The sequence below is a fragment of the Coregonus lavaretus genome (assembly GCF_964263955.1).
Source record: "Coregonus lavaretus genome assembly, chromosome: 13".
NCBI lineage: Eukaryota > Metazoa > Chordata > Actinopteri > Salmoniformes > Salmonidae > Coregonus > Coregonus lavaretus.
In genome coordinates this window covers 19,069,832-19,095,707 of record NC_140000.1, presented here as the reverse complement: position 1 = coordinate 19,095,707, position 25,876 = coordinate 19,069,832, and the positions used below count along the sequence as shown (strand labels likewise).

The window sequence follows — 25,876 nt, the reverse complement described above, 5'->3', positions numbered from 1 at the left end:
AATGATACCATAGAAGCTCACCCAACCCAACGTCCTCTCTAAACACACCGTGAGGGAAGTCAAGGCCTACCAGAGCCATAGATAATGGGCTTGTTCCACAGCGGATGATGTCTGACTGATCTACAAATCACCTTGCATCATATAGAACTACTTATTATTATTTGTAGATCAGTCAGTCAGTCACAATGGATCACGGATATGATGCTCTCAAACACAGCCAATGTTACAGTCATGGAACATTGGTGCCAACGTGGAGGACAGTGTGTGGAACATGTATATCGAAATTAAAGCATAAAATAGTTTATTCAATCATAACATCACTCAACAAAGCTCATATTGATAATTTAATTAGACCAATCTATTCACACGTGACACACAGCTTTTAACATTCATCGGGGCATTAATTCTATGATGCTGCTCTCCATTCTCTTTGACTGAGTGTCACTTAGGGACACATATCCTTAGCAACAGAGGTCTTTCTCCTTCTCTGTTGCTCTCTTCAGCATACAGAACTCTCAGGGGACGTCTCCATGGTGACAAGGAAAGCCCCACGCATTGGCAAGGCAACCAAAGATAAAACGACAAAGAGATTTTCCACCAAGCGGCTTGTTTTAGAGTGGGTTGATTAGTGTGTGTGTGTGTGTGTGTGTGTGTGTGTGTGGCAAATGTTGTTGTTCAGAGTTGTTTGAGACCAGAGTGGTTCTGGTGAGCCGTCCTTGGCATCCTGGCTCTCCTCTTTCCAGTCCAGTTGAGTCTGGTTCAGTTCTAAACTTCGGCTGTTTGGCCCAGTTCACTTCGCCATTTCCTCAGCAATGGCCTTCCCCATCTTATCCTTCACATACGCCCCTTTCTGCCAATCAGACTTCAGCTCCAGCCACTCATAGTATGGCACCTAGGGAGGGACAGAAAGTATAGATTTAGGGAATTGTCTATCAATAACACTCTTTACCTTGCAATACTATAACTGACATACACCCAGTAGTGTTTTTATGCAAATCAGTTTTGGAGACAATCTAGGGTTTTTTCTCATTTGGGCAAAAGTCCGTCCTCCGTCTTCTCTCCTCCATGTCCCGGAATCCGATAAGTGGTCGAGGAGTGTGTCAATTCGTTAGTAGGCAAACGGAAGAGTGCTCTCCCCTCCTCGATAGACACCTTTCATTAAGGATACTCATGTGTATCCTACCACAGAAAAGTTTTGAAATCTGCCACACACCCTTTGAATCAGCTTTTGTTTTGTCAGTGGAGAAAAACATGCACATGTTTAAAAACGATATGCTAGGGCCTCCAGAGTGGCGCAGCGGTCTAAGGTACTGCATCGCAGTGCTTGAGGCGTCACTATAGACCCGGGTTCGATCCCAGACTGTCACAGCCGGCCATGACCGGGAGACCCATGAGGCAGCGCACAATTGGCCTAGCGTCGTCCGGGTTAGGGGAGGGTTTGTCCTTGTCCCATTGCGCTCTAGCGACTCCTTGTGGCGGGCCGGGCGCCTGCAAGCTGACTTCTGTCGCCAGTTGTACGGTGTTTCCTCCGACACATTGGTGCAGCTGACTTCTGGGTTAAGCGAGCAGTGCGGCTTGGCAGGGTCGTGTTTCGGAGGACGCATGGCTCTCGACCTTCGCCTCTCCTGAGTCCATACGGGAGTTGCAGCGATGGAACAAGACTGTAACTACCAATTAGATATCACGAAAATGGGGTAAAAGTACAACAAAATAAAAAAATATTTATATATACACTACCGTTCAAAAGTTTGGGGTCACTTAGACATTTCCTTGTTTTCGAAAGAAAAGCAATTTTTTTGTACATTAAAATAACATCAAATTGATCAGAAATAGTGTAGACATTGTTAATGTTGTAAATGGTTGTAAACACCAGTCTCAACGTCAACAGTGAAGAGGCGACTCCGGGATGCTGATCTTCTAGGCAGAGTTGCAAAGAAAAAGTCCAGTGTCTGTGTTCTTCTGCCCATCTTAATCTTTTATTTTTATTGGCCAGTCTGAGATATGGCCTTTTCTTTGCAACTCTGCCTAGAAGGTCAGCATCCCGGAGTCGCATCTGTGAGGCGTCTGTTTCTCAAACTAGACACTAATGTATTTGTCCTCTTGCTCAGTTGTGCACCGGGGCCTCCCACTCCTCTTTCTATTCTGGTTAGAGCCAGTTTGCGCTGTTCTGTGAAGGGAGTAGTACACAACGTTGTACGAGATCTTCAGTTTCTTGGCAATTTCTCGCATGGAATAGCCTTCATTTCTCAGAACAAGAATAGACTGACGAGTTTCAGAAGAAAGTTATTTGTTTCTGGCCATTTTGAGTCTGTAATCGAACCCACAATTGCTGATGCTCCAACTAGTCTCAAGGAGGCCAGTTTTATTGCTTCTTTAAATCAGCACAACAGTTTTCAGCTGTGCTAACATAACAGCAAACAGGTTTTCTAATGATCAATTAGCCTTTTAAAATGATAAACTTGGATTAGCAAACACAACGTGCCATTGGAACACAGGACTGATTGTTGCTGATAATTGCCTCTGTACGCCTATGGAGATATTCCATAAAAAATCAGCAGTTTCCAGCTACAATAGCCATTTGCAACATTAACAATGTCTACACCGTATTTCTGATCAACTTGATGTTATTTTAATGGACAAAACAAATTGCTTTTCTTTTGAACACCTACTCATTCAAGGGTTTTTCTTTATTTTTACTATTTTCTACATTGTAGAATAAAAAAACTATTAAATAACACATATGGAATCATGTAGTAACCAAAAAAAGTGTTAAACAAAACAAAATATATTTTATATTTGAGATTCTTCAAATAGTCATCCTTTGCCTTGATGATAGCTTTGCACACACTTGGCATTCTCTCAACTAGCTTCATGCATTTCAATTAACAGGTGTGCCTCCTTAAAAGTTAATTTGTGGAATGTATTCCTTCTTAATGAGTTTGAGACAATCAATTGTGTTGTGACAAGGTAGGGGGGGTATACAGAAGATAGCCCTATTTGGTAAAAGACCAAGTCCATATTATGGCAATAACAGCTCAAATAAGCAAAGAGAAATAACAGACCATCATTACTTTAAGACATGAAGGTCAGTCAATATGGAACATTTCAGGGCGGCAGGTAGCTTAGTGGGTAAGAGCGTTGTGCCAGTAACCGAAAGGTCGCTGGTTCTAATCCCCGAGCCGACTAGGGGAAAAATCTGTCGATGTGCCCTTAAGCAAGGCACTTAACCCTAATTGCTCATGTAAGTCGCTCTGGATAAGAGCGTCTGCTAAATGACAAAAATGTAAATGTAAATTTCAAGAACTTTGAAAGTTTCTTCATGTGCAGTCGCAAAAACACCATCAAGCGCTATGATAAAACTGGCTCTCATGAGGACCGCCACAGGAATGGAAGACCCAGAGTTACCTCTGCTGCAGAGGATAAGTTCATTAGAGTTACCAGCCTCAGAAATTGCAGCCCAAATAAATGCTTCACAGAGTTCAAGTAACAGACACATCTCAACATCAACTGTTCAGAGGAGACTGCGTGAATCAGGCCTTCATGGTCAAATTGCTGCAAAGGAACCACTACTAAAGGACATCAATAATAAGAAGAGACTTGCTTGGGCCAAGAAACACAAGCAATGGACATTAGACAGGTGGGAATCTGTCCTTTGGTCTGGAGTCCAAATTGGAGATTTTTGGTTCCAACCGCCGTGTCTTTGTGAGACGCGGTGTGGGTGAACGGATGATCTTCGCATGTGTATTTCCCACCGTAAAGCATGGAGGAGGTGGTGTTATGGTGTGGGGGTGCTTTTCTGGTGACACAGTCTGTGATTTATTTAGAATTCAAGGCACACTTAACCAGTATGGCTACCACAGCATTCTGAAAGCGATACGCCATCCCATCTGGTTTGGGCTTAGTGGGACTATCATTTGTTTTTCAACAGGACAATGACCCAACACACCTCCAGGCTGTGTAAGGGCTATTTTACCAAGAAGGAGAGTGATGGAGTGCGGCATCAGATGACCTGGCTTCCACAATCCCCCGACCTCAACCAAATTGAATGGTTTGGGATGAGTCGGACCGCAGAGTGAAGGAAAAGCAGCCAACAAGTGCTCAACATGTGGGAACTCCTTCAAGACTGTTGGAAAAGCATTCCAGGTGAAGCTGGTTGAGAGAATGCCAAGAGTGTGCAAAGCTGTCATCAAGGCAAAGGGTGGCTATTTGAAGTATATTTTTATTTGTACTACATGATTCCATGTGTTATTTCATAGTTTTGATGTCTTCACTATTATTCTACAATGTAGAAAATAGTAAAAATAAAGAAAAACCCTTGAATGAGTAGGTGTGTCCAAACTTTTGACTGGTATTGTATATACAGTATATATGTAAATGAAATAAAATGAACGATATGCTCCTTGTTGTTCTATTTATAAAAAGTATTGCACAACTACCTAATTTGTTTTGATCACTTTACACATATATTTTGGGATCCACCACTGTAAACGTCATTTCCCTAATGACGCACGAGTGGAGAAGGACAATCTCATTTCAAGCAAGTGCATTTCCTTCCACGTTCCCTCTCCTCACCGACTCTTCTCGATTAACTTTGACCTTTTTCAAAAGAAGGCGAAAGGGGAGGGAGGAGAGAGGACACAGGAGGTGAACAAATCAAATTGATAAAAGGCCTAAGTCTGAAAGTCTGTCTCAGGTAAGCTCTGTGGCCTAGTTTACCCAGCATGCACCACAGAGCTCTCAGGCTAACGCAATTGGCCTAGATGAGAGAGAGCGGTAAGATTGGCTAACGTGATTGTCCTAGATGAGAGAGAGAGAGAGAGCTGGGATTGGCTAAGGAGCTTGGCCTAGATGAGACAGAGCTGCTGCTGCTATTCTCCTGGCTCCTGACTGACTATCAGGCCTTTTTATAATTGGCATCCTTCAGGGAGACAGACCAGCCTGGCCCCGCATGATGCAGCATTACATCAGCATTAGATCACTTTCTATAGCATTAGCTAGCCAACTTTAGCATCATAAGGTACACCGCTAGCCAGCATTAGCCACTAGGGTTGTCACGATACCAGTATCACTATACTTTGAAGTATCGTGGCAAGGAAACGAAACATGAGGCAGAGTTAATTTCTTGAGGAAAACTGTTTTCTAAAGTAGGAAACAAACATCATTATGTTGTCACCCAGAACGGGGTATGGTAGTAGGTGCACCGATTTGTGTGTCAAGAACTGCAACGCTGCTGGGTTTTTTACGCTCAACAGTTTCCTGTGTGTATCAATAATGGTCCACCACCCAAAGGACATCCAGCCAACTTGACAACTGTGGGAAGCATTGGAGTCAACATGGGTACTTTCCCTGTGGAACACTTTTGACACCTTGTAGAGTCCATGTCACGACGAATTGAGGCTGTTCTGAGGCGTTTTAACTTCAGAAGACTGCTGTGCTGTGTGTGTGTTGCTGTGAGGCAATGAGCTTCAGGCAGTGTAATGCAGTAATGCTGTGTCCATCCCGATCCAGGGAGAGAGAAGTCTAAGTCCACCTGATCTCCCCCAGGAAAGAGGCTTGTTCTGGTGATTCCACCCCAGAGTGTCTGGCCTGGGGTGGAGAGTGGTGTGTATGCTGTGGTTGGGGTTTGTGTGTGTGCGATGGACAGTGACTGTCATAATGACTGCCAGAATGTCTCTTTCAGTCCACCTCCATCACTCCCTCTCTCCTTGTCATCCCTCCATACCTCTACAAGGCTAAAACCAGCCAGTTGGAGGTGCCGTCTCATCATGGTGAATCGTCCCAGCAGATCTTTACTCCTGGAGCCATAGTTAGGAAACTCCCAGGTCAGGAACGCTAATCTGCGGAGAGAGATAGAGACTGTCAGAACACACACACTTCAAATCTAATTGTATTTGTCACATGCGCCGAATACAACAATGCAGTTCATGAAATAGAGTTAAGAAAATATTTACTAAATAAACTAAAGTAAAAATTCAATAAAAAGTAACACAATAAAATAACAATAATGAGGCTATATACAGGGGGTACCGGTACCGAGTCAATGTGCGGGGGCACAGGTTAGTCGAGGTAATTTGTACATGTAGGTAGGGGTAAAGTGACTATGCATAGATAATAAACAACAAGTAGCAGCAGTGTAAAAACAAAGGGGGGGGGTTGTCAATGTTAATAGTCTGGGTGGTCATTCATCCCTCACCTGCGTGCCCCCTCAGGTAAGGGCTTGGCTCCACCTCCTCCAGGCAGGTGAGGGGCCGTCAGGGTCACCAGGTCCATTGGCTTATTCTCACTGTCCACCACCAGCTCGCCATCTGATTGGACACAACACGTCAGTCACCTGTTGTTCCAGCCATGCAGTGTTTGTGTGTGTGCGTGTACTCACCTATGGTCCAGCCGTATATAGTGTTGACCCCAGTACGTAGGGCCTCTGCTTTCCCCCCCACCAGATTATCCAGGGCCCCCTTCAGCCCAGTCTGTAGAGGGGAGAGAGGGGAGTCCCGGCCTAGGGTAGAGGGAAGCAACATGGCCTCTGTAGGCAGGGTGGAGGACGGAGACTCTGGGTGTTCTAACTGGAGGGTAGCAATGATGTGGAGGAGCTTCAGGCGATAGTTCTCCACTCGAGACAGACTGCCTTCTGAAAAACAGAAATATACCAACGCAACATAAAATCAGCAGAATCACTCAAGTCTGTACAGCTGAGAAAGCACAGGGCTATGAACACAGGAACCACATTAACGTCAGTGGATCAGTCCTCTGCTGCCATCTCCTGAGGTGGACCAGTACTAGAGTGTGTGTGTGTTTACCTGAGAGTTTGGCAACATGTGTGTGTTGAGTGAGGGCTGTAATGTGCTGGGTCTTGGCCTGCTGTAACACACACAGAGACCACACCACGTCTGTCTGCAGGAACGCCTCCAGGCTGGGGAGAACGCCATCCAGGGCAGAGTGGACCTACACACACACACAGGAGACAGTTGATAAACACAGACTACATTCTGGGAAGGTACTCTAGTCAAAAGCCTCTTCTCCTCATCAGCCAACGTTGATAGAAATGTTATGTGCAGCACTGACATGACTCTACATGACTGAGAAACCCATCTGTTCTACACACTATTTCTCCTTGAGTATAGCATAAGGTAAATAAACAAACACTAATTGCTACTCTCATTGTTTACCTTCTTGTAGAACTCCTCCCCCTTGCTGGGCTGGAAGTTGAGCCTGGCCAATGACATGAGCAGGTTACAGAGCTGCAGTGTGCTGTACTTCTGACTGTTCACGCTGTAGTGCTGAATAGTTTTTTAATCAAACAAAGGAAGAAAATAAGAGCGGATAAGTTAAAGCAATATTGGTTAATCAAGAGGGCTAGGCGATTATCCCATCAGTTTGAGTCGTGTTTAGGGGTGTCTGAGTGTGTGCGGACCTCAGCGAATGCCTCAAACAATGGGAAATGGAGCCACTTGAGGAAGGCTAGTGATTTGGCGCAGCGAGTGACATCGGCAGAACTAATCTCTGGCATCCTGGGTAACAACTCGGCTGCCAATCGCTGGAAGACCTGGGAGTGGTGGAAATTCAACTTCCCTGAGAGAGAGAGAGAGAGAGAGAGAGAGAGAGAGAGAGAGAGAGAGAGATAATTTAAAGCCCCCATGCAGTCTTTGTAATTGTATTTTTAAATTATCACTGTGTGTTCATTTAATGAATTTTTTAAATAATTTATTTCCCTGAACCTCCTTTGGCCCTTGAAATGCTGTCCGATTGTGTGGGCATTAGGAAATGTTAAGATATTTACATACACAGCCCTGATTGGCTGATAGGATGGTCTAGAGCACACCACTTACCCAGATGAACAGTCATTGGTCTATTATAATTAGATCACATTGTGACATCATGATGTGGGCCAAAAGTTCCATCCCACCTGAACAGGCTGAAATTCCAGGGGCCCTCATTTATCAACCGTGCGTACATTTCTTACTAAATTCTGCCGTACTTGGAGATTCTAGGATTTGCGTGCACCTCAAATTATTGGGATTTATCAAACTGTCACAGGCAAGCAACATATACACGTTTTCATTGATATATCAGAGCCATATTATACAGTCATTGGCCAGTCTATTACAGTGGCTTGCGAAAGTATTCACCCCCCCCCAGCATTTTTCCTATTTTGTTGCCTTACAACCTGAAATTAAAATAGATTTTTTGGGGGTTTGTATCATTTGATTTACACAACATGCCTACCACTTTGAAGATGCACATTTTATTTATTTATTGTAAAACAAACAAGAAATAAGACCAAAAAAAAGAAAACTTGAGCTGCATAACTATTCACCCCCCCAAAGTCAATACTTTGTAGAGCCACCTTTTGCAGCAATTACAGCTGCAAGTCTCTTGGGGTATGTTTCTATAAGCTTGGCAGATCTAGCCACTGGGATTTTTGCCCATTCTTCAAGGCAAAACTGCTCCAGCTCCTTCAAGTTGGATGGGTTCCGCTGGTGTACAGCAATCTTTAAGTCATACCACAGATTCTCAATTGGATTGAGGTCTGGGCTTTGACTAGGCCATTCCAAGACATTTAAATGTTTCCCCTTAAACCACTTGAGTGTTGCTTTAGCAGTATTGTTAGGGTCACTGTCCTGCTGGAAGGTGAACCTCCGTCCCAGTCTCAAGTCTCTGGAAGACTGAAACAGGTTTTCCTCAAGAATTTCCCTGTATTTAGCGCCATCCATCATTCCTTCAATTCTGACCAGTTTCCCAGTCCCTGCCGATGAAAAACATCCCCACAGCATGATGCTGCCACCACCATGCTTCACTGTGGGGAAGGTGTTCTCGGGGTGATGAGAGGTGTTGGGCTAGCGCCTGACATACCGTTTTCCTTGATGGCCAAAATGCTCAATTTTAGTCTCATCTGACCAGAGTACCTTCTTCCATAAGTTTGGAGAGTCTCCCACATGCCTTTTGGCAAACACCAAACGTGTTTGCTTATTTTTTTCTTTAAGCAATGGCTTTTTTCTGACTACTCTTCCGTAAAGCCCAGCTCTGTGGAGTGTACGGCTTAAAGTGGTCCTATAGACAGATACTCCAATCTCCGCTGTGGAGCTTTGCAGCTCCTTCAAGGTTATCTTTAGTCTCTTTGTTGCCTCTCTGATTAACGCCCTCCTTGCCTGGTCCGTGAGTTTTGGTGGGCGGCCCTCTCTTGGCAGGTTTGTTGTGGTGCCATATTCTTTCCATTTTTTAATAATGGATTTAATGGTGCTCCTTGGGATGTTTCTGATAAAAATGTTTTAACCCAAGCCTGATCTTTACTTCTCCACAACTTTGTCCCTGACCTGTTTGGAGAGCTCCTTGGTCTTCATGGTGCCGCTTGCTTGGTGGTACCCCTTGCTTAGTGGTGTTGCAGACTCTGGGGCCGTTCAGTTTAGTATCAAGGGACCTAACGTGTCCACAAAAACATTCCCCACACCAGTACACCACCACCACCAACCTGTACCGTTGACACCAGGCGGGATGGTTCCATGGACTCATGATGCTTACGCCAAACACTTCCCCTATAAAATCTGAGATTTTTCCCCCAAATGTTGTTTGATATTTTCCCAAATTATGTTCTCTGTTTAATTTTTCACTCTTAAAATTACAATTCTTCATAGAGAACCAACGAAATTCGACATTCTGAGTCCATGTCAATACTTGAATCACATCAGAAGATATTTGCGGTGGAACATGTGAAAATTGCATGTACTTACAGAATTGTTTGCTGAGCTACTCATATGTGGGCTGCGAGCTACTGCGATCGACCTGTTGGGAGACCCCTGCCCTAGACACTGTCGTGCGTGAAAAGCCCAGGAGGGCTGCCGTCACCGACGATCATACCACGCTCAAAGTCCCTTAGGTTACACGTTTTGACTGTCTGTAGGAGCGATCCATTTTCGTGAAAGGGGTGGTGTACCTATTAAACTCGTAACAGTGTATTTGTGCAGTTGTGAACGAGCACCAAAACCCCGCCTGGAAAACACCCTCCATTCACCTTTTATGGTAACAAAAACACCCTCCATTCACCTTTTATGGTAACAAAAACACCCTCATTTGCTGTATGATTTGGAGATTTTGGAACTGGGCCATGATAGTTCCTAAAAGAAAGCTCAATGGCAAATGTGATCACATTTCTGTAGAGGTGTGGGCAAAACAGAAATGCATGCTGTCTAGCAAGTGCCAAACACTGGCCACACATTCTGCAAGATTGATTTTCCTTTAGAATAATTTAAAAGTAAATGCTACTTCTGTGCAAAACACAAACTGTTGTTCAATATTTTGTTTATCAATACATGATTGTGTTTATATGTCCTGCCTTGGTATAGGCTCTGAAATTAAATAGGCAAGGCTATGATGTTGCGCTCCTAATCCTATCGCACATCAATACTGTAGCCCACCCATACTGTCATAGGCTACCGGCCTATTTACTTTCGAGCATGGTTGGCTATTGAATGAGCGATGGATAAATGGTAGCCTAACATTTGTTATGTAGCGGGAATAAACCAGTAATGTCAGAAAAGGAGATTATGATTTTGATTTAGGGCTATATAATAAAAGTAAAATAAATATTAGTCGAAATGCTGCTATGTGCTCTTCTTACCAAGGCAAATGCATACGTTTTATCATTAGGCCAAGGTTTTAATGTTTTTTTTTAGCCAACCATTATTATAATTCCTGTGCATCAAACACCTCCACTTCCCCCAAAATAACAATATTTGCTTGCAATACAGTTGATCAACCACTAGAAGTTGTGTGCAGGCATGGTTTGAGATTTGCGTGGAAATGCACACACTTTCCCATCAAGTTCAAAATGGATAAATACCAACCTTTGTGGGAAAACTGGCGCAGGCTAGGTTTAGTCCTTTTTTTGCGCACGCACCTTCATAAATGAGGCCACAGGCATTTCTTTCAAACAGCTCTTACACAAAAAGGGCATATCATAATTTTCACAATTTCAGAGTGTTATTTGAACCTAAGTGTGGAAATATCATTTTAACAAACAGCAAAACATTTTTACTGCACTGCCCCTTTAAATCTGTTGAAATACAGAAAGACTCACAGCTGAAATATCAGTTGACCGCAGGTAGTTTGTTGTTAGGTAGATTGTTAACAAAGATGGAGAATTTTTCTTATTTTTTATTTTACCGTTATTTAAATAGGCAAGTCAGTTAAGAACAAATTCTTATTTACAATGGACGGCCTACACCGGCCAAACCCGGACGACGCCGGGTCAACTGTGCGCCGCCCTATGGGACTCCCAATCACGGCCGGTTGTGATACAGCCTGGAATCGAACCAGGGGGTCTGTAGTGACGCCTCAAGCACTGAGATGCAGTGCCTTAGACCGCTGCGCCACTCGGGAGAATAACAATGGTACCAGCATTCAACCCTGTGGCACATCCTTTTACATCTCCAGATTATTGTGTGTGTGCATTATTGCTGAACAATTAAACAGACATTTCGATTATGTTCGGTTTTTAAACAACTTATTCACCTACATCGATTCAATTATTTGAATTCCATTTCGTTCCGTTTTTTTCTGTGAGCTCAATGCGCACATTGCACAGATTCTCTAGAGGAAAAAAAAGTATGCCTTAATTACTTTGAAGAACTACACATTAGTGATTTTGTCAGACAGCATAGGCAGCAGCTCTATGGAGATGAGATGACTTGAAATGAAATAATAAAGTCATCAAATAAAAAAAATGTAATATACACAACTGAAATATTTTAGTAAAGAGTGTGTGTGTGTGTGTGTTTGTGTGTGTGTGTACCATATGCGTAGGCGAGGTCCAACAGTAGTGGTGTGGTAAGGTCTGTTGAGGGTTTCTGTAGGAGGTGGTAGGACAGAGCTCTGAGCAGAGGCACTGACCGGCGTCCCTGAGACGCCAGAGACACACACACCCTGCGGATATCTTCTGCCCCAAACCCTTCAGCTAGCTCTAACGCCTGGGGTAGGAACAGAGAGGGGAGACGGAGAGAAAAGAAAAGGAGTATTGGGTTGAGAGAGATTTGTTGATGGTGGCAGTTACAGTTACACTCCGCTATATATTTATTTGGACAGTGAAGCAGACATTTCAAAAATTGGCTGTATACTCCAGCATTTTGGATTTTGAGATAAATGTTTCATATGAGCCAACAGTACAGAATGTCACCTTTTATTTGAGGTTATTTTCATACATACAGTGGGGAGGAAAAGTATTTAGTCAGCCACCAATTGTGCAAGTTCTCCCACTTAAAAAGATGAGAGAGGCCTGTAATTTTCATCATAGGTACACGTCAACTATGACAGACAAATTGAAAAAAAAACATTGTAGGATTTTTAATGAATTTATTTGCAAATTATGGTGGAAAATAAGTATTTGGTCACCTACAAACAAGCAAGATTTCTGGCTCTCACAGACCTGTAACTTCTTCTTTAAGGGGCTCCTCTGTCCTCCACTCGTTACCTGTATTAATGGCACCTGTTTGAACTTGTTATCAGTATAAAAGACACCTGTCCACAACCTCAAACAGTCACACTCCAAACTCCACTATGGCCAAGACCAAAGAGCTGTCAAAGGACACCAGAAACAAAATTGTAGACCTGCACAAGGCTGGGAAGACTGAATCTGCAATAGGTAAGCAGCTTGGTTTGAAGAAATCAACTGTGGGAGCAATTATTAGGAAATGGAAGACATACATGACCACTGATAACCTCCCTCGATCTGGGGCTCCGCGCAAGATCTTACCCCGTGGGGTCAAAATGATCACAAGAACGGTGAGCAAAAATCCCAGAACCACACAGGGGGACCTAGTGAATGACCTGCAGAGAGCTGGGACCAAAGTAACAAAGCCTACCATCAGTAACACACTACGCCGCCAGGGACTCAAATCCTGCAGTGCCAGACGTGTCCCCCTGCTTAAGCCAGTACATGTCCAGGCCTGTCTGAAGTTTGCTAGAGTGCATTTGGATGATCCAGAAGAGGATTGGGAGAATGTCATATGGTCAGATGAAACCAAAATAGAACTTTTTGGTAAAAACAACTCGTCGTGTTTGGAGGACAAAGAATGCTGAGTTGCATCCAAAGAACACCATACCTACTGTGAAGCATGGGGGTGGAAACATCATGCTTTGGGGCTGTTTTTCTGCAAAGGGACCAGGACGACTGATCCATGAAAAGGAAAGAATGAATGGGGCCATGTATCGTGAGATTTTTTGTGAAAACCTCCTTCCATCAGCAAGGGCATTGAAGATGAAACGTGGCTGGGTCTTTCAGCATGACAATGATCCCAAACACACCGGCCGGGCAACGAAGGAGTGGCTTCGTAAGAAGCATTTCAAGGTCCTGGAGTGGCCTAGCCAGTCTCCAGATCTCAACCCCATAGAAAATCTTTGGAGGGAGTTGAAAGTCTGTGTTGCCCAGTGACAGCCCCAAAACATCTCTGCTCTAGAGGAGATCTGCATGGAGGAATGGGCCAAAATACCAGCAACAGTGTGTGAAAACCTTGTGAAGACTTACAGAAAACATTTGACCTGTGTCATTGCCAACAAAGGGTATAACAAAGTATTGAGAAACTTTTGTTATTGACCAAATACTTATTTTCATATTCATAAAAAATCCTACAATGTGATTTTCTGGATTTTTTCTTCTCATTTTGTCTGTCATAGTTGACGTGTACATATGATGAAAATTACAGGCCTCTCTCATCTTTTTAAGTGGGAGAACTTGCACAATTGGTGGCTGACTAAATACTTTTTTTCCCCACTATCTGTTTTCCCGTTTAGAAATGAAAGCACTATGTATCTAGTCTGCCCATGTGAAGAAGTATTTGGACAAATTCACTTATACAGTAGTGTATCAAAGTTATTAAAAAGTTTAGCATTTGGTCCCATATTCCTTGAACGCAATGACTTCATCAAGCTTGTGGCTCTACAAACGTTCCGTAGCCGATGTGATGAAGATCTTTAAACAGGTTAGCATTCACAAGGCCACAGGGCCAGACGGATTACCAGGACGCATACCAGCTGGCAAGTGTCTTCACAGACATTTTAAACCTCTCCCTGACCCAGTCTGTAATCCCTACATGTTTCAAGTAGGGTTGAGCAGTATCCAGATTTTTATATCGTCATACCGTCCTTCTCTCACCCTGGGATTTACGGTATTACCGGCTTAGTACACAATGAAGCCTCTATTACCAGAATGCTAACAAAATTAACAAAAGTAATAGCGAATTTCCATGGAGCCTGCTAGCTAAATATGCTAACGATAGCAAACTAAAATAAAATGAATTGCAAAGACAGGCAATCCAGCTCATAAAGTTAGACATATACAGTGGGGAGAACAAGTATTTGATACACTGCCGATTTTGCAGGTTTTCCTACTTACAAAGCATGTAGAGGTCTGTAATTTTTATCATAGGTACACTTCAACCGTGAGAGACGGAATCTAAAACAAAAATCCAGAAAATCACATTGTATGATTTTTAAGTAATTAATTTGCATTTTATTGCATGACATAAGTATTTGATCACCTACCAACCAGTAAGAATTCCGGCTCTCACAGACCTGTTAGTTTTTCTTTAAGAAGCCCTCCTGTTCTCCACTCATTACCTGTATTAACTGCACCTGTTTGAACTCGTTACCTGTATAAAAGACACCTGTCCACACACTCAATCAAACAGACTCCAACAACTCCACAATGGCCAAGACCAGAGAGCTGTGTAAGGACATCAGGGATAAAATTGTAGACCTGCACAAGGCTGGGATGGGCTACAGGACAATAGGCAAGCAGCTTGGTGAGAAGGCAACAACTGTTGGCGCAATTATTAGAAAATTGAAGAAGTTCAAGATGACGGTCAAATCACCCTCGGTCTGGGTCTCCATGCAAGATCTCACCTCGTGGGGCATCAATGATAATGAGGAAGGTGAGGGATCAGCCCAGAACTACACGGCAGGACCTGGTCAATGACCTGAAGAGAGCTGGGACCACAGTCTCAAAGAAAACCATTAGTAACACACTACGCCGTCATGGATTAAAATCCTGCAGCGCACGCAAGGTCCCCCTGCTCAAGCCAGCGCATATCCAGGCCTGTCTGAAGTTTGCCAATGACCATCTGGATGATCCAGATGAGGAATGGGAGAAGGTCATGTGGTCTGATGAGACAAAAATAGAGCTTTTAGGTCTAAACTCCACTCGCCGTGTTTGGAGGAAGAAGAAGGATGAGTACAACCCCAAGAACACCATCCCAACCGTGAAGCATGGAGGTGGAAACATCATTCTTTGGGGATGCTTTTCTGCAAAGGTGACAGGACGACTGCACCGTCTTGAGGGGAGGATGGATGGGGCCATTTATCGCGAGATCTTGGCCAACAACCTCCTTCCCTCAGTAAGAGCATTGAAGATGGGTCGTGGCTGGGTCTTCCAGCATGACAACGACCCAAAACACACAACTAAGGAGTGGCATCTCAAGGTCCTGGAGTGGCCTAGCCAGTCTCCAGACCTGAACCCCCTTAGAAAATCTTTGGAGGGAGCTGAAAGTCCGTATTGCCCAGCGACAGCCCCGAAACCTGAAGGATCTGGAGAAGGTTTGTATGGAGGAGTGGGCCAAAATCCCTGCTGCAATGTGTGCAAACCTGGTCAAGACCTACAGGAAACGTATGATCTCTGTAATTGCAAACAAAGGTTTCTGTACCAAATATTAAGTTCTGCTTTTCTGATGTATCAAATACTTATGTCATGCAATAAAATGCAAATGAATTACTTAAAAATCATACAATGTGATTTTCTGGATTTTTGTTTTAGATTCCGTCTCTCACAGTTGAAGTGTACCTATGATAAAAATTACAGACCTCTACATGCTTTGTAAGTAGGAAAACCTGCAAATTCGGCAGTGTATCAAATACTTGTTCTCCCCACTGTACAGTTGAAGTCAGAAGTTTATATACACCTTAGCCAAATACATTTAAACTCAGTTTTTCACAATTCCTGACATTTAATCCTAGTAAAAATTCCCTGTCTTAGGTCAGTTAGGATCACCACTTCATTTTAAGAATGTGAAATGTCAGAATAATAGTAGAGAGAATGATTTATTTCAGCTTTTATTTCTTTCATCACATTCCCAGTGGGTCAAACGTTTACATACACTCAATTAGTATTTGGTAGCATTGCCTTTAAATTGTTTAACTTGGGTCAAACGTTTCGGGTAGTCTTCCACAAGCTTCCCACAATAAGTTGGGTGAATTTTGGCCCATTCCTCCTGACAGAGCTGGTGTAACTGAGTCAGGTTTGTAGGCCACCTTGCTCGCACACGCCTTTTCAGTTCTTTCCACAAATGTTCTATAGGATTGAGGTCAGGGCTTTGTGATGGCCACTCCAATACCTTGACTTTGTTGTCCTTAAGCCATTTTGCCACAGCTTTGAAAGTATGCTTGGGGTCATTGTCCATTTGGAAGACCCATTTGCGACCAAGCTTTAACTTCCTGACTGATGTCTTCAGATGTTGCTTCAATATATCCACATAATTTTCCTTCCTCATGATGCCATCTATTTTGTGAAGTGCACCTTTCCCTCCTGCAGCAAAGCACCCACACAGCATGATGCTGCCACCCCCGTGCTTCACGGTTGGGATGGTGTTCTTCAGCTTGCAAGTACCCCCTTTTTCCTCCAAACATAACGATGGTCATTATGGCCAAACAGTTCTATTTTAGTTTCATCGACCAGAGGACATTTCCACAAAAAGTACGATCTTTGTCCCCATGTGCAGTTGCAAACCGTAGTCTGGCTTTTTTATGGCGGTTTTGGAGCAGCGGCTTCTTCCTTGCTGAGCGGCCTTTCAGGTTATGTCGATATAGGACTCGTTTTACTGTGGATATAGATACATTTGTACCCGTTTCCTCCAGCATCTTCACAAGGTCCTTTGCTGTTCTGGGATTGATTTGAACTTTTCGCACCAAAGTACGTTCATCTCTAGGAGACAGAATGCGTCTCCTTCCTAAGCGGTATGACGGATGCGTGGTCCCATGGTGTTTATTCTTGTGTACTATTGTTTGTACAGATGAACGCAGTACCTTCAGGCATTTGGAAATTGCTCCCAAGGATGAACCAGACTTGTGGAGGTCTTGGCTGATTTCTTTTGATTTTCCCATGATGTCAAGCAAAGAGGCACTGAGTTTGAAGGTAGGCCTTGAAATACATCCACAGGTACACCTCCAATTGACTCAAATTATGTCAATTAGCCTATCAGAAGCTTCTAAAGCCATGACATAATTTTCTGGAATTTTCCAAGCTGTTTGAAGGCACAGTCAACTTAGTGTATGTAAACTTCTGACCCACTGGAATTGTGATACATTGAATTATAAGTGAAATAATCTGTCTGTAAACAATTGTTGGAAAAATTACTTGTGTCATGCACAAAGTAGATGTCCTAACCGACTTGCCAAAACTATAGTTTGTTAACAAGACATTTGTTGAGTGGTTGAAAAAATAGTTTTAATGACTCCAACCTTAGTGTATGTAAACTTCTGACTTCAACTGTATAGGCAGGATCTTCCGAAATGTCATTTTTGGTGAGTTTGAACATTTACAAGCGGGTGTGAACGAGAGACATTGTGCAAATGAACAAAGTTGACGCATGCTCGTCTGAAGGAAGAACAGTAACCTCTAACCTCTCACGTTAGCATTTTTTGGGGGGTATGATCTTTGTGCCTCTAACCTCCTCACTCACCATTATTCACGATTCATTCATGACTGTCCATAATCATGGTAGCATCCATATGAATGTAGAAGTGTTCAGAAACATCTATTCTTACTTACATTAAAAGTGACTCCAAAATGGCACAAGACATTATTCACCATTCAGTTCCTATTGGGCAAAACATAATCCAAAACACAACCAAAACAAACCGCAAATGCATCCAACAAGTTTGTAGAGTCTCCAGCTTGATATAGTCTATGGATGGGCATGAGTAGTCGTGTACTCGAACGGACGTCAAATCTCGATCTTTAACCAGAGATTTTTTTTAAATCAAATACTGTAAAACTATTCGGTAGAATGTGCTTTGTGGCTGCCCGAACAGGGAAGTAACATTTTGGCCCGAAAAAAATGGAAATGTTTTCTTGAAGACAAAGTTAATTTTCTTTGACTCTAATGTTCCATTTGTACATGTGCATTTGCTGGGCACAACAACAAAAAACCAAGCCAAGCACCACACAGTTCTTCTCCCTAAATTCCCTTTCCCCTCCGTGTTCATTCACTCAATTGCGTTCCGACCGCTCCCTACACACACACGAGTACTGAGCATGCACACAAGCTCTTGTTAGGCCTACAGAAAGAAATCTCTAGAAAAAAAATGTATCTAACTGATGGGATACACAAGCTACATTCCTTGCCAAATGACGACAGTTTTATCACAAATTCTTAATGGACTGGTTGATTGATGTTGGAAAATATGTGTTCCAACAACGAGCTGCAGTTTTGGAGTAATTGTGTCCAGTCTATTTTCCGCTTAGGCTACTTTGTGAACTGCTAGTGCCATTTAGAATTGTTTAGCCTAGGCTATAACCACCCCAAAACATAGACAGGTTCCACACTGAAAATACACAAAAACATCAGTTTGATAAAGTTAAAGAGCGGGCCTACTCACCAAACAGACGTTGTGGCCATAATTCATCACCTTGCAGTGTTCATTATGGAATTGTTAATCCAATTACAAAATTACAAAGAACAGGCAAAATAAACTAAATAGAACATCTGTATATTGAAAAGACAGATTTAGAAAAATATATTTCATATTGCCAAATTGAGCCCTGCTTCAAATGATCAAGCTTTGAGAAAAACTGTTCCAGACCCAATCACTTCGCAGTGGCAACTTTTTTCATTTGGAAAAAAATATTCTGTTCTATTTTATTCTGTTATATTACATAATGTTTTTTTACTAAAAAATAGGTCTCTTGACTGTGATAAGGGCTCGGGAAATAAGAGCATCTTGTCTGCTAAATTAACAAAGCAAGCCTATGCCATTGCACAGCCATATGCTTCTACAAGCAAGCGCCACTGCTAAGGTTACTGCCTTTTTGAAGAGCATGTTCCATTACACAATATAACCAGTTGATCAGTTAATCTTAAATGGTACTTGCTTTTTTATTGACTGAATATGGGGCAATTTAGCATTTAGGATTTGTTATCTGTAATGGTTATGATAAATGTGGCATTGTCGAGCACTGTTGGCATTGGCCTATAGATAAATGCGCACATTTCTTTCCAGTGTGGGCCTTGTGTTCTAAAAAAATATATATTTTTTTTTTCATTTGAGTACTCGGGAAAAATTATGTGAGTATTTGAACAGTCAAAAAATGTCAAATGCCCATCCCTAATCATTGCGTGCAAGGAATATGGTGAACAATAGTACTAAACTTGACTTCTTCAATACACTATAAGTCAATTTGTCCAAATACGTATGACTTTTTCAAATGGAGGGACGAGATACATAAGGTGCTTTCATTTCTAAACAGTCAAACAGGTACAGTACCAGTCAAAAGTTTGGACACATCCACTCATTCCAGGGTTTTTCTTATTTTCTACATTGTAGAATAGTGAAGACATCAAAACTATGAAATAACACATATGGAATCATGTAGTAACCAAAGAAGTGTTAAACAAATCAAAATATATTTTATACTTGAAATTCTTCAAAGTAGCCACCGTTTGCCTTGATGACAGCTTTGAACACGCTTGGCATTCTCTCAACCAGCTTCATGAGGTAGTCACCTGGAATACATTTCAATTAACAGGTGTGCCTCCTTAAAATTTAATTTGTGGAATTTCTTTCCTTCTTAATGCGTTTGAGCCAATCAGTTGTGTTGTGACAAGGTAGGGGTGGTATACAGAAGACAGCCCTATTTGGTAAAAGACCAAGTCCATATTATGGAAATAACAGCTCAAATAAGCAAAGAGATACGACAGTTCATCATTACTTTAAGACATGAAGGTCAGTCAATACGGAACATTTCAAGAACTTTGAAAGTTTCTTCATGTGCAGTCGCAAAAAACATCAAGCGCTATGATGAAACTGGCTCTCATGAGGACCGCCACAGGAAAGGAAGACCCAGAGTTACCTCTGCTGCAGAGGATAAGTTCATTAGAGTTAACTGCACCTCAGATTGCAGCCCAAATAAATGCTTCACAGAGTTCAAGTAACAGACACATCTCAACATCAACTGTTCAGAAGAGACTGCGTGAATCAGGCCTTCATGGTCGAATTGCTGCAAAGAAACCACTACTAAAGGACACCAATAATAAGAAGATACTTGCTTGGGCCAAGAAATAAGAGCAACAGACATTAGACCGGTAGAAATCTGTCCTTTGGTCTGATGAGTCCAAATTGGAGATTTTTGGTTCCAACCGCCGTGTCTTTGTGAGACGCAGGGTATGTGAATGGATGATCTCCGCATGTGTGGTTCCCACCGTGAAACATGGAGGAGGTGTGATGGTGTGGGGGTGCTTTGCTGCTGACACTGTCTGTGATTTATTTAGAATTCAAGGCACACTTAACCAGCATGGCTACCACAGCATTCCGCAGCGATACACCATCCCATCTGGTTTGCGCTTAGTGGGACTATAATTCGTTTTTCAACAGGAAAATGACTGCAGAGTGAAGGAAAAGCAGCCAACAAGTGCTCAGCATATGTGGGAACTCCTTCAAGACTGTTGGAAAAGCATTCCTCATGCAGCTGGTTGAGAGAATGCCAAGAGTGTAGAAAGCTGTCATCAAGGCAAAGGGTGGCTACTTTGAAGAATCTAAAATATTTTAGATTTCTTGAACACTTTTTGGGTTACTACATGATTCCATATGTGTCATTTCATAGTTTTGATGTCTTCACTATTATTCTACAATGTAGAAAATAGTAAAAATTAAGAAAAACCCTTGAATGAGTAGGTGTGTCCAAACTTTGACTGGTACTGTATGTATGAAAATACCCTCAAATAAAAGCAAACATTCTGTACTGTCGCTTAATATGAAACATTCTGTCTCAAATCTAAAATGCTGCAGTATAGTGACAATTTTATTGATTTGTATTCACTGTCATAATACATATGGACGGTAGTGTATGTCTATTTGATAACTTAGTATGTGTAGTGTGGGGTTAGTAGTATAGGTGCTTGTTACCTTATCCTCCAGTCTGTCCATCAGCCCAGGACTGAGGTGTCCAGCCCTAGCCATCAGGATACTGACTGTTCTGGTGTCAGCGATCTCAGTCCAGCGGAGCTCCAGCTGTTTCAGCGCTGCGCTCACCAGCGCCACCTCCATCTGACCCTTCCGCCCTGCTCCCCAATCTGCCAGGAAAGCCAGCTGTTTGTAGGAGAGTCTACGTACGCGCCACAGCACCTCTGTCTGGATGGAGCGTTGTACTGCAGCTGTAGGAGGAACACCCAGAGCAGAGAGGGAGCGCAGCAGAGAGACCAGTGTACCGTTCCACACTGACGCTACCTGGGGGAAGAGATACATACACACGGCCAATTTACACACACTCAAAGAAACTCTCAGAGAGCACCGAAAGATTATGTGAATATTTTGAGCCGCCCTCTGCCCTAAATGTAACCTGCCCCATGTCTCTTGCTTTCTCCCCTCCTTCCCATCTCCATCCTCCTCTCAATCCTCCTCCCCTCTCCATCCTCCCTATATCTACCCTCACCTTTCCTCATCCTACCTGTCCCCTGCCCCTTCTTACTAGCCCCTCTCCTACCTGTGCAGTAACAGTGTCCATTATGTCCAGCAGTCTGGGATCAGTCAGCAGCTCAAATTGATCAATTTTAGCCCCACCTTTCTCTCTCCCAGCCAATCTGACAAGCAGAACTAGAGTCTTAGCCGCCTGATTGGCCTTTCCTCCTTGTGCCACCCACGCCTGCAGGACATCCTGTGGAGACTGGGCCCTCTCTAAGAGCTCATCCAGTTGGGTGCGTTTGGGCTCGATGGGGTACTCATCTTTGACCAAACTCCTGCCGTCACACAGCCCCCTTCCCACAGGCTGTCGCCAGGCCTGGGCCCACAGTGGCTCTGCTGGTCCAGCTGCAGGGGTAGGCAGGCGGGCAGCGGTGGCTGAGGCCTGGGGGGAGGCCCTGGGGAGGAGACGGGCACATCGGCCCAGCAGACGGCTGGTCATGGAGGAATAGAGAGCAGCACGATACCAGAGAGAGCAGCGAGAAACCTATTCACAACACAGCAGCCAGAGTCACCATGCTAACACCTGAGAGAGAGAGAGAGAGAGAGAGAGAGAGAGAGAGAGAGAGAGAGAGAGAGTTAATTCAAGAGAGAGTGAATATCACTCAGTGGTTCTCATCTTTTTTTGGTTTCTGAACCTACAATCACATTTTGCTATGCCCGAACAACCCCCTCATGTGCAACTTTATGATAAGGACTTTAAAATCAGGATATGTTCTTATTCTACGTAATCTGCCGGTCATGGGCTGCTTTCAACAAGTTTAGCCTAGCTATCTTGTAAGCTTTAGCAATTAGCAACAGTAACGCAGTGATTGTGTGTTGTGTAACATAACATTGTGTCAACAATCGTGTAGCCTGTACTACTACAAGCAAAACATTTGCAGGAAATCAATGAACAGACATGGTTGTGGCAACTACTCATAGTAGACTGAACTGAATTAACGTTCCTAGCAACATTTCTGTCTCAAAAGCTGAGCTGCCATCAAGCTTATTCTGACCTTGCCGACTAGGAGATGTGCCGTTCTAGCTATTACAATTATGAAACTCACAGACTGGCAACATTCACCAACTACACCTGTGACGGGTCTTATGGAGATATAAATACATATAGCTGCAATTTCTATCTTTAAAGGACTGTTCTTACCTTGATAAATAAGATCGATAGCTAGTGTTAGAAGACGCAGGCGACATTCACATGGAGCTATCAGAAACAGACGCAAGAAAATGACGTAATCAAAGCTACCGGTGTCACATGATTTTCGGATCAAGCTGCGATTGGTCCTCTTGTTTCAAGGCGCTTTAGGTCGTCTTTTTTTAAATTGCAGAACCTGGTTTTAATGTCTATGCGCGGAACCCATAGAATTAGATACACAGTTAACGGCCCGTTAATAAGTGTTAGCTACGTCTCTCAATTGAGATTTAGGAAACATTTTGAAACACATTTCATAGTCTCAAAACTGTAAAACACTCTATTTTTTTGCAACAAAAAAAACAGCTAATTGTTTTACCTCAAATTGCAAGACCACTAAAAAAATAAACGTTATACTTTCATGTGAGATTTCCTATATGCCACATTTACACATGTAAAAGCTGTTGATGAGTCAGAAAAGTCAAAAAAATTACTATGTTGGGAAGATTTTTTTTTACATTTTACATATGAGTCATTTAGAAGACGCTCTTATCCAGTCCCATGACGCTTATCATCCGTCCCATGACATCCCATGATAACAAAAGCAAGAAACATACACTATATATACAAAAGTATGTGGACACCCCTTCAACAACGGGTGTGGCTATTTCAGCCACACCCGTTGCTGACAGGTGTATAAAATCGAGCACACAGCCATGCAATCTCCATAGACAAACATTGGCAGTAGAATGGCCTTACTGAAGAGCTCATAGGATGCCACCTTTCCAACAAGTCAGATTGTCAAATGTCTGCCCTGCTAGAGCTGCCACGGTCAACTGTAAGTGCTGTTATTGTGAAGTGGAAACCTCTAGGAGCAACAACGTCTCAGCCGCAAAGTGGTAGGCCACACACGCTCACAGAACGGGATCGCAGGGTGCTGAAGTGCGTAGCGTGTAAAAAAAATAGTCTGTCCTACCGAGTTCCAAACTGCCTCTGGAGTGATGAATCACACTTCACCATCTGGCAGTGACCAATGACATTCTAGACGATTCTGTGCTTCCAACTTTGTGGCAACAGTTTGGGGAAGGCCCTTTCCTGTTTCAGCATGAGAATGCCCCCGTGCACAAAGGAGGTCCATACAGAAATGGTTTGTCGAGATCGGTGTGGAAGAACTTGACTGGCCTGCACAGAGCCCTGACCTCAACCCCATCGAACACCTTTGGGATGAATTGGAACGCCGACTGCGAGCCAGGCTTAATTGCCCAACATCATTGTCTGACCTCACTAATGCTGTTGTGGCTGAATGGAAGTCCCCGCAGCAATGTTCCATCTAGTGTAAAGCCTTCCAAGAAGAGTGGAGGCTGTTATAGCAGCAAAGGGGGGGACCAACTCCATATTAATGCACATGATTTTGGAATGAGATGTTCGCCAAGCAGGTGCCCACATACTTTTGGTCATCTAGTGGATATATGCAGGCCAGGATAGGGTTTAGAATGGAATAAATAACTGTAGATAAATTTGCCAACAGGGGCTGCTGCCCAGTTTGTTGCTTTCAACACATTCTACAATATTTTCCATCTATGTTGAAAATTGGTTCTCACGATGACATCAATATTTCAAGTATGATCCTTCAATGTTAAAGTCAGTCTGAGTGGTTGGAATACCATTGTTTTTGCACGTTGCCATTCTGGAAATCGCAGATAGAATATAGTATGGCGCATTGATATGAGAAACATGTCTCTAGAATGGCTACTCAAAAACGTTCTTCAAACCATCTACCGTGGTTCTCAAATGTCATATGGAGTAACAACCACCACATTTTATTTTGTGTGTAGGCGTAGTGTGTACATGGATATTTGCATAATGCATGCATACAGAGGAGGCTCTATTTATTTGAACTATCTCCAGGTGTATGTAGACAATTTGCGGTGGTAGGGCGCCTCGAGCATTGATTGGCGTTTAACTATCAAGAGGCAATTTTGATGACAGCGCATTTGGGATGCTGTGATCTATCAACAAATACGAGCTAGTAGGTACCAGAACCACACCTCGAAAGTGATATACTTGCGAAAAGTAAACTTATAGGTCAGTTGCTCTGGTTTTATAAAATACCTGTGTTATAGCTACTGCTGTTGAAAAAGCCAAAGTTAACTATGTTATGGCCATGCATCTCCCTTCAGGCTGCCCCATTATCTGTGCTTTAGAGATGTCGATATTCGTCGTCGACATCTCTAACGCACAGATACTGGGGCAACTTCCTACTAGCTACACACGTTCCGCTGCACTTCGGTGTGAGTAGCTAGCTATAACTTGTTACTTGCCACGTCATTACCACCACTTTATTCAGTGCTGCTGTAATCTAAAGTGCAACCCATTTTATGAAAACTGTTTCACTCCCCTCCATTTTGAAGTCTGTCAGTTTTTCTACTTTCAACTTTGTCTTCTAATATATAGACTAGTCTGGGAAAACATGGTTGTTGTTGTATTTGACCATAATTTGTCATTTATTCTAAATTGTAGATATGTGTTGATGTCAAACGTGAGAAATTAATAAAATGTATATCTGTTGTCAACAGACTGTTGACTTTCTGGTAAGGTGTTTCGTAGGTTCGGTGAAACAGCGTTTCTCAGCCCTCTGCGCACCCCCAAGTCTTATTTGCTGTGGCTGAAGCCCCATCTGGCGGACAAAACGAGTACTGCACCAGCGGACGTGAAAGAGGACAGTCTTTATTTATTTATTCCAAGACGGCGACTTGTGAGTGTTTAGCACAAATGTTTTTGTTTAGTTTCCCCTCCTTGTTGGTAAGAGTTTCTGCTGTTTTACAGATGTGAAAGAGTTCAAAGCACACATTAAGCCTGACCCGTCACAGCTCTATGTAGAAGCAGCCACTAGATACAGATTTAAGATCAGTTAAGTTTCTTCTAGCCTAGCAAAGAGTGTTATTGGGGAAGGGAGGGGGGATACAGCCTGGTTTTGGTCTGACGACACCAATCAGAGGCCCAGCACGGCCCGCTACTCTACATAACCCCCAGCCT

The 25,876-nt window shown here is 43.0% G+C and overlaps 1 protein-coding gene across 1 annotated transcript; it reads right to left on the bottom strand.

Annotated features, from left to right (window-relative positions):
• Positions 1-284: 284 nt before the first annotated feature.
• On the bottom strand, positions 285-22,929 carry LOC311139910 (FAST kinase domain-containing protein 4-like). Its single transcript, XM_084174907.1, has 11 exons — positions 22,856-22,929; positions 21,737-22,237; positions 21,160-21,480; positions 11,786-11,960; positions 7,412-7,569; positions 7,167-7,277; positions 6,798-6,942; positions 6,377-6,628; positions 6,194-6,305; positions 5,723-5,837; positions 285-892 (listed from the first exon to the last, which is right to left on the bottom strand). The coding sequence occupies exons 2-11, from the start codon at positions 22,151-22,153 to the stop codon at positions 791-793; spliced, it is 1,908 nt and encodes a 635-aa protein (XP_084031033.1). The 5' UTR covers positions 22,154-22,237; positions 22,856-22,929; the 3' UTR covers positions 285-790.
• Positions 22,930-25,876: the final 2,947 nt, after the last annotated feature.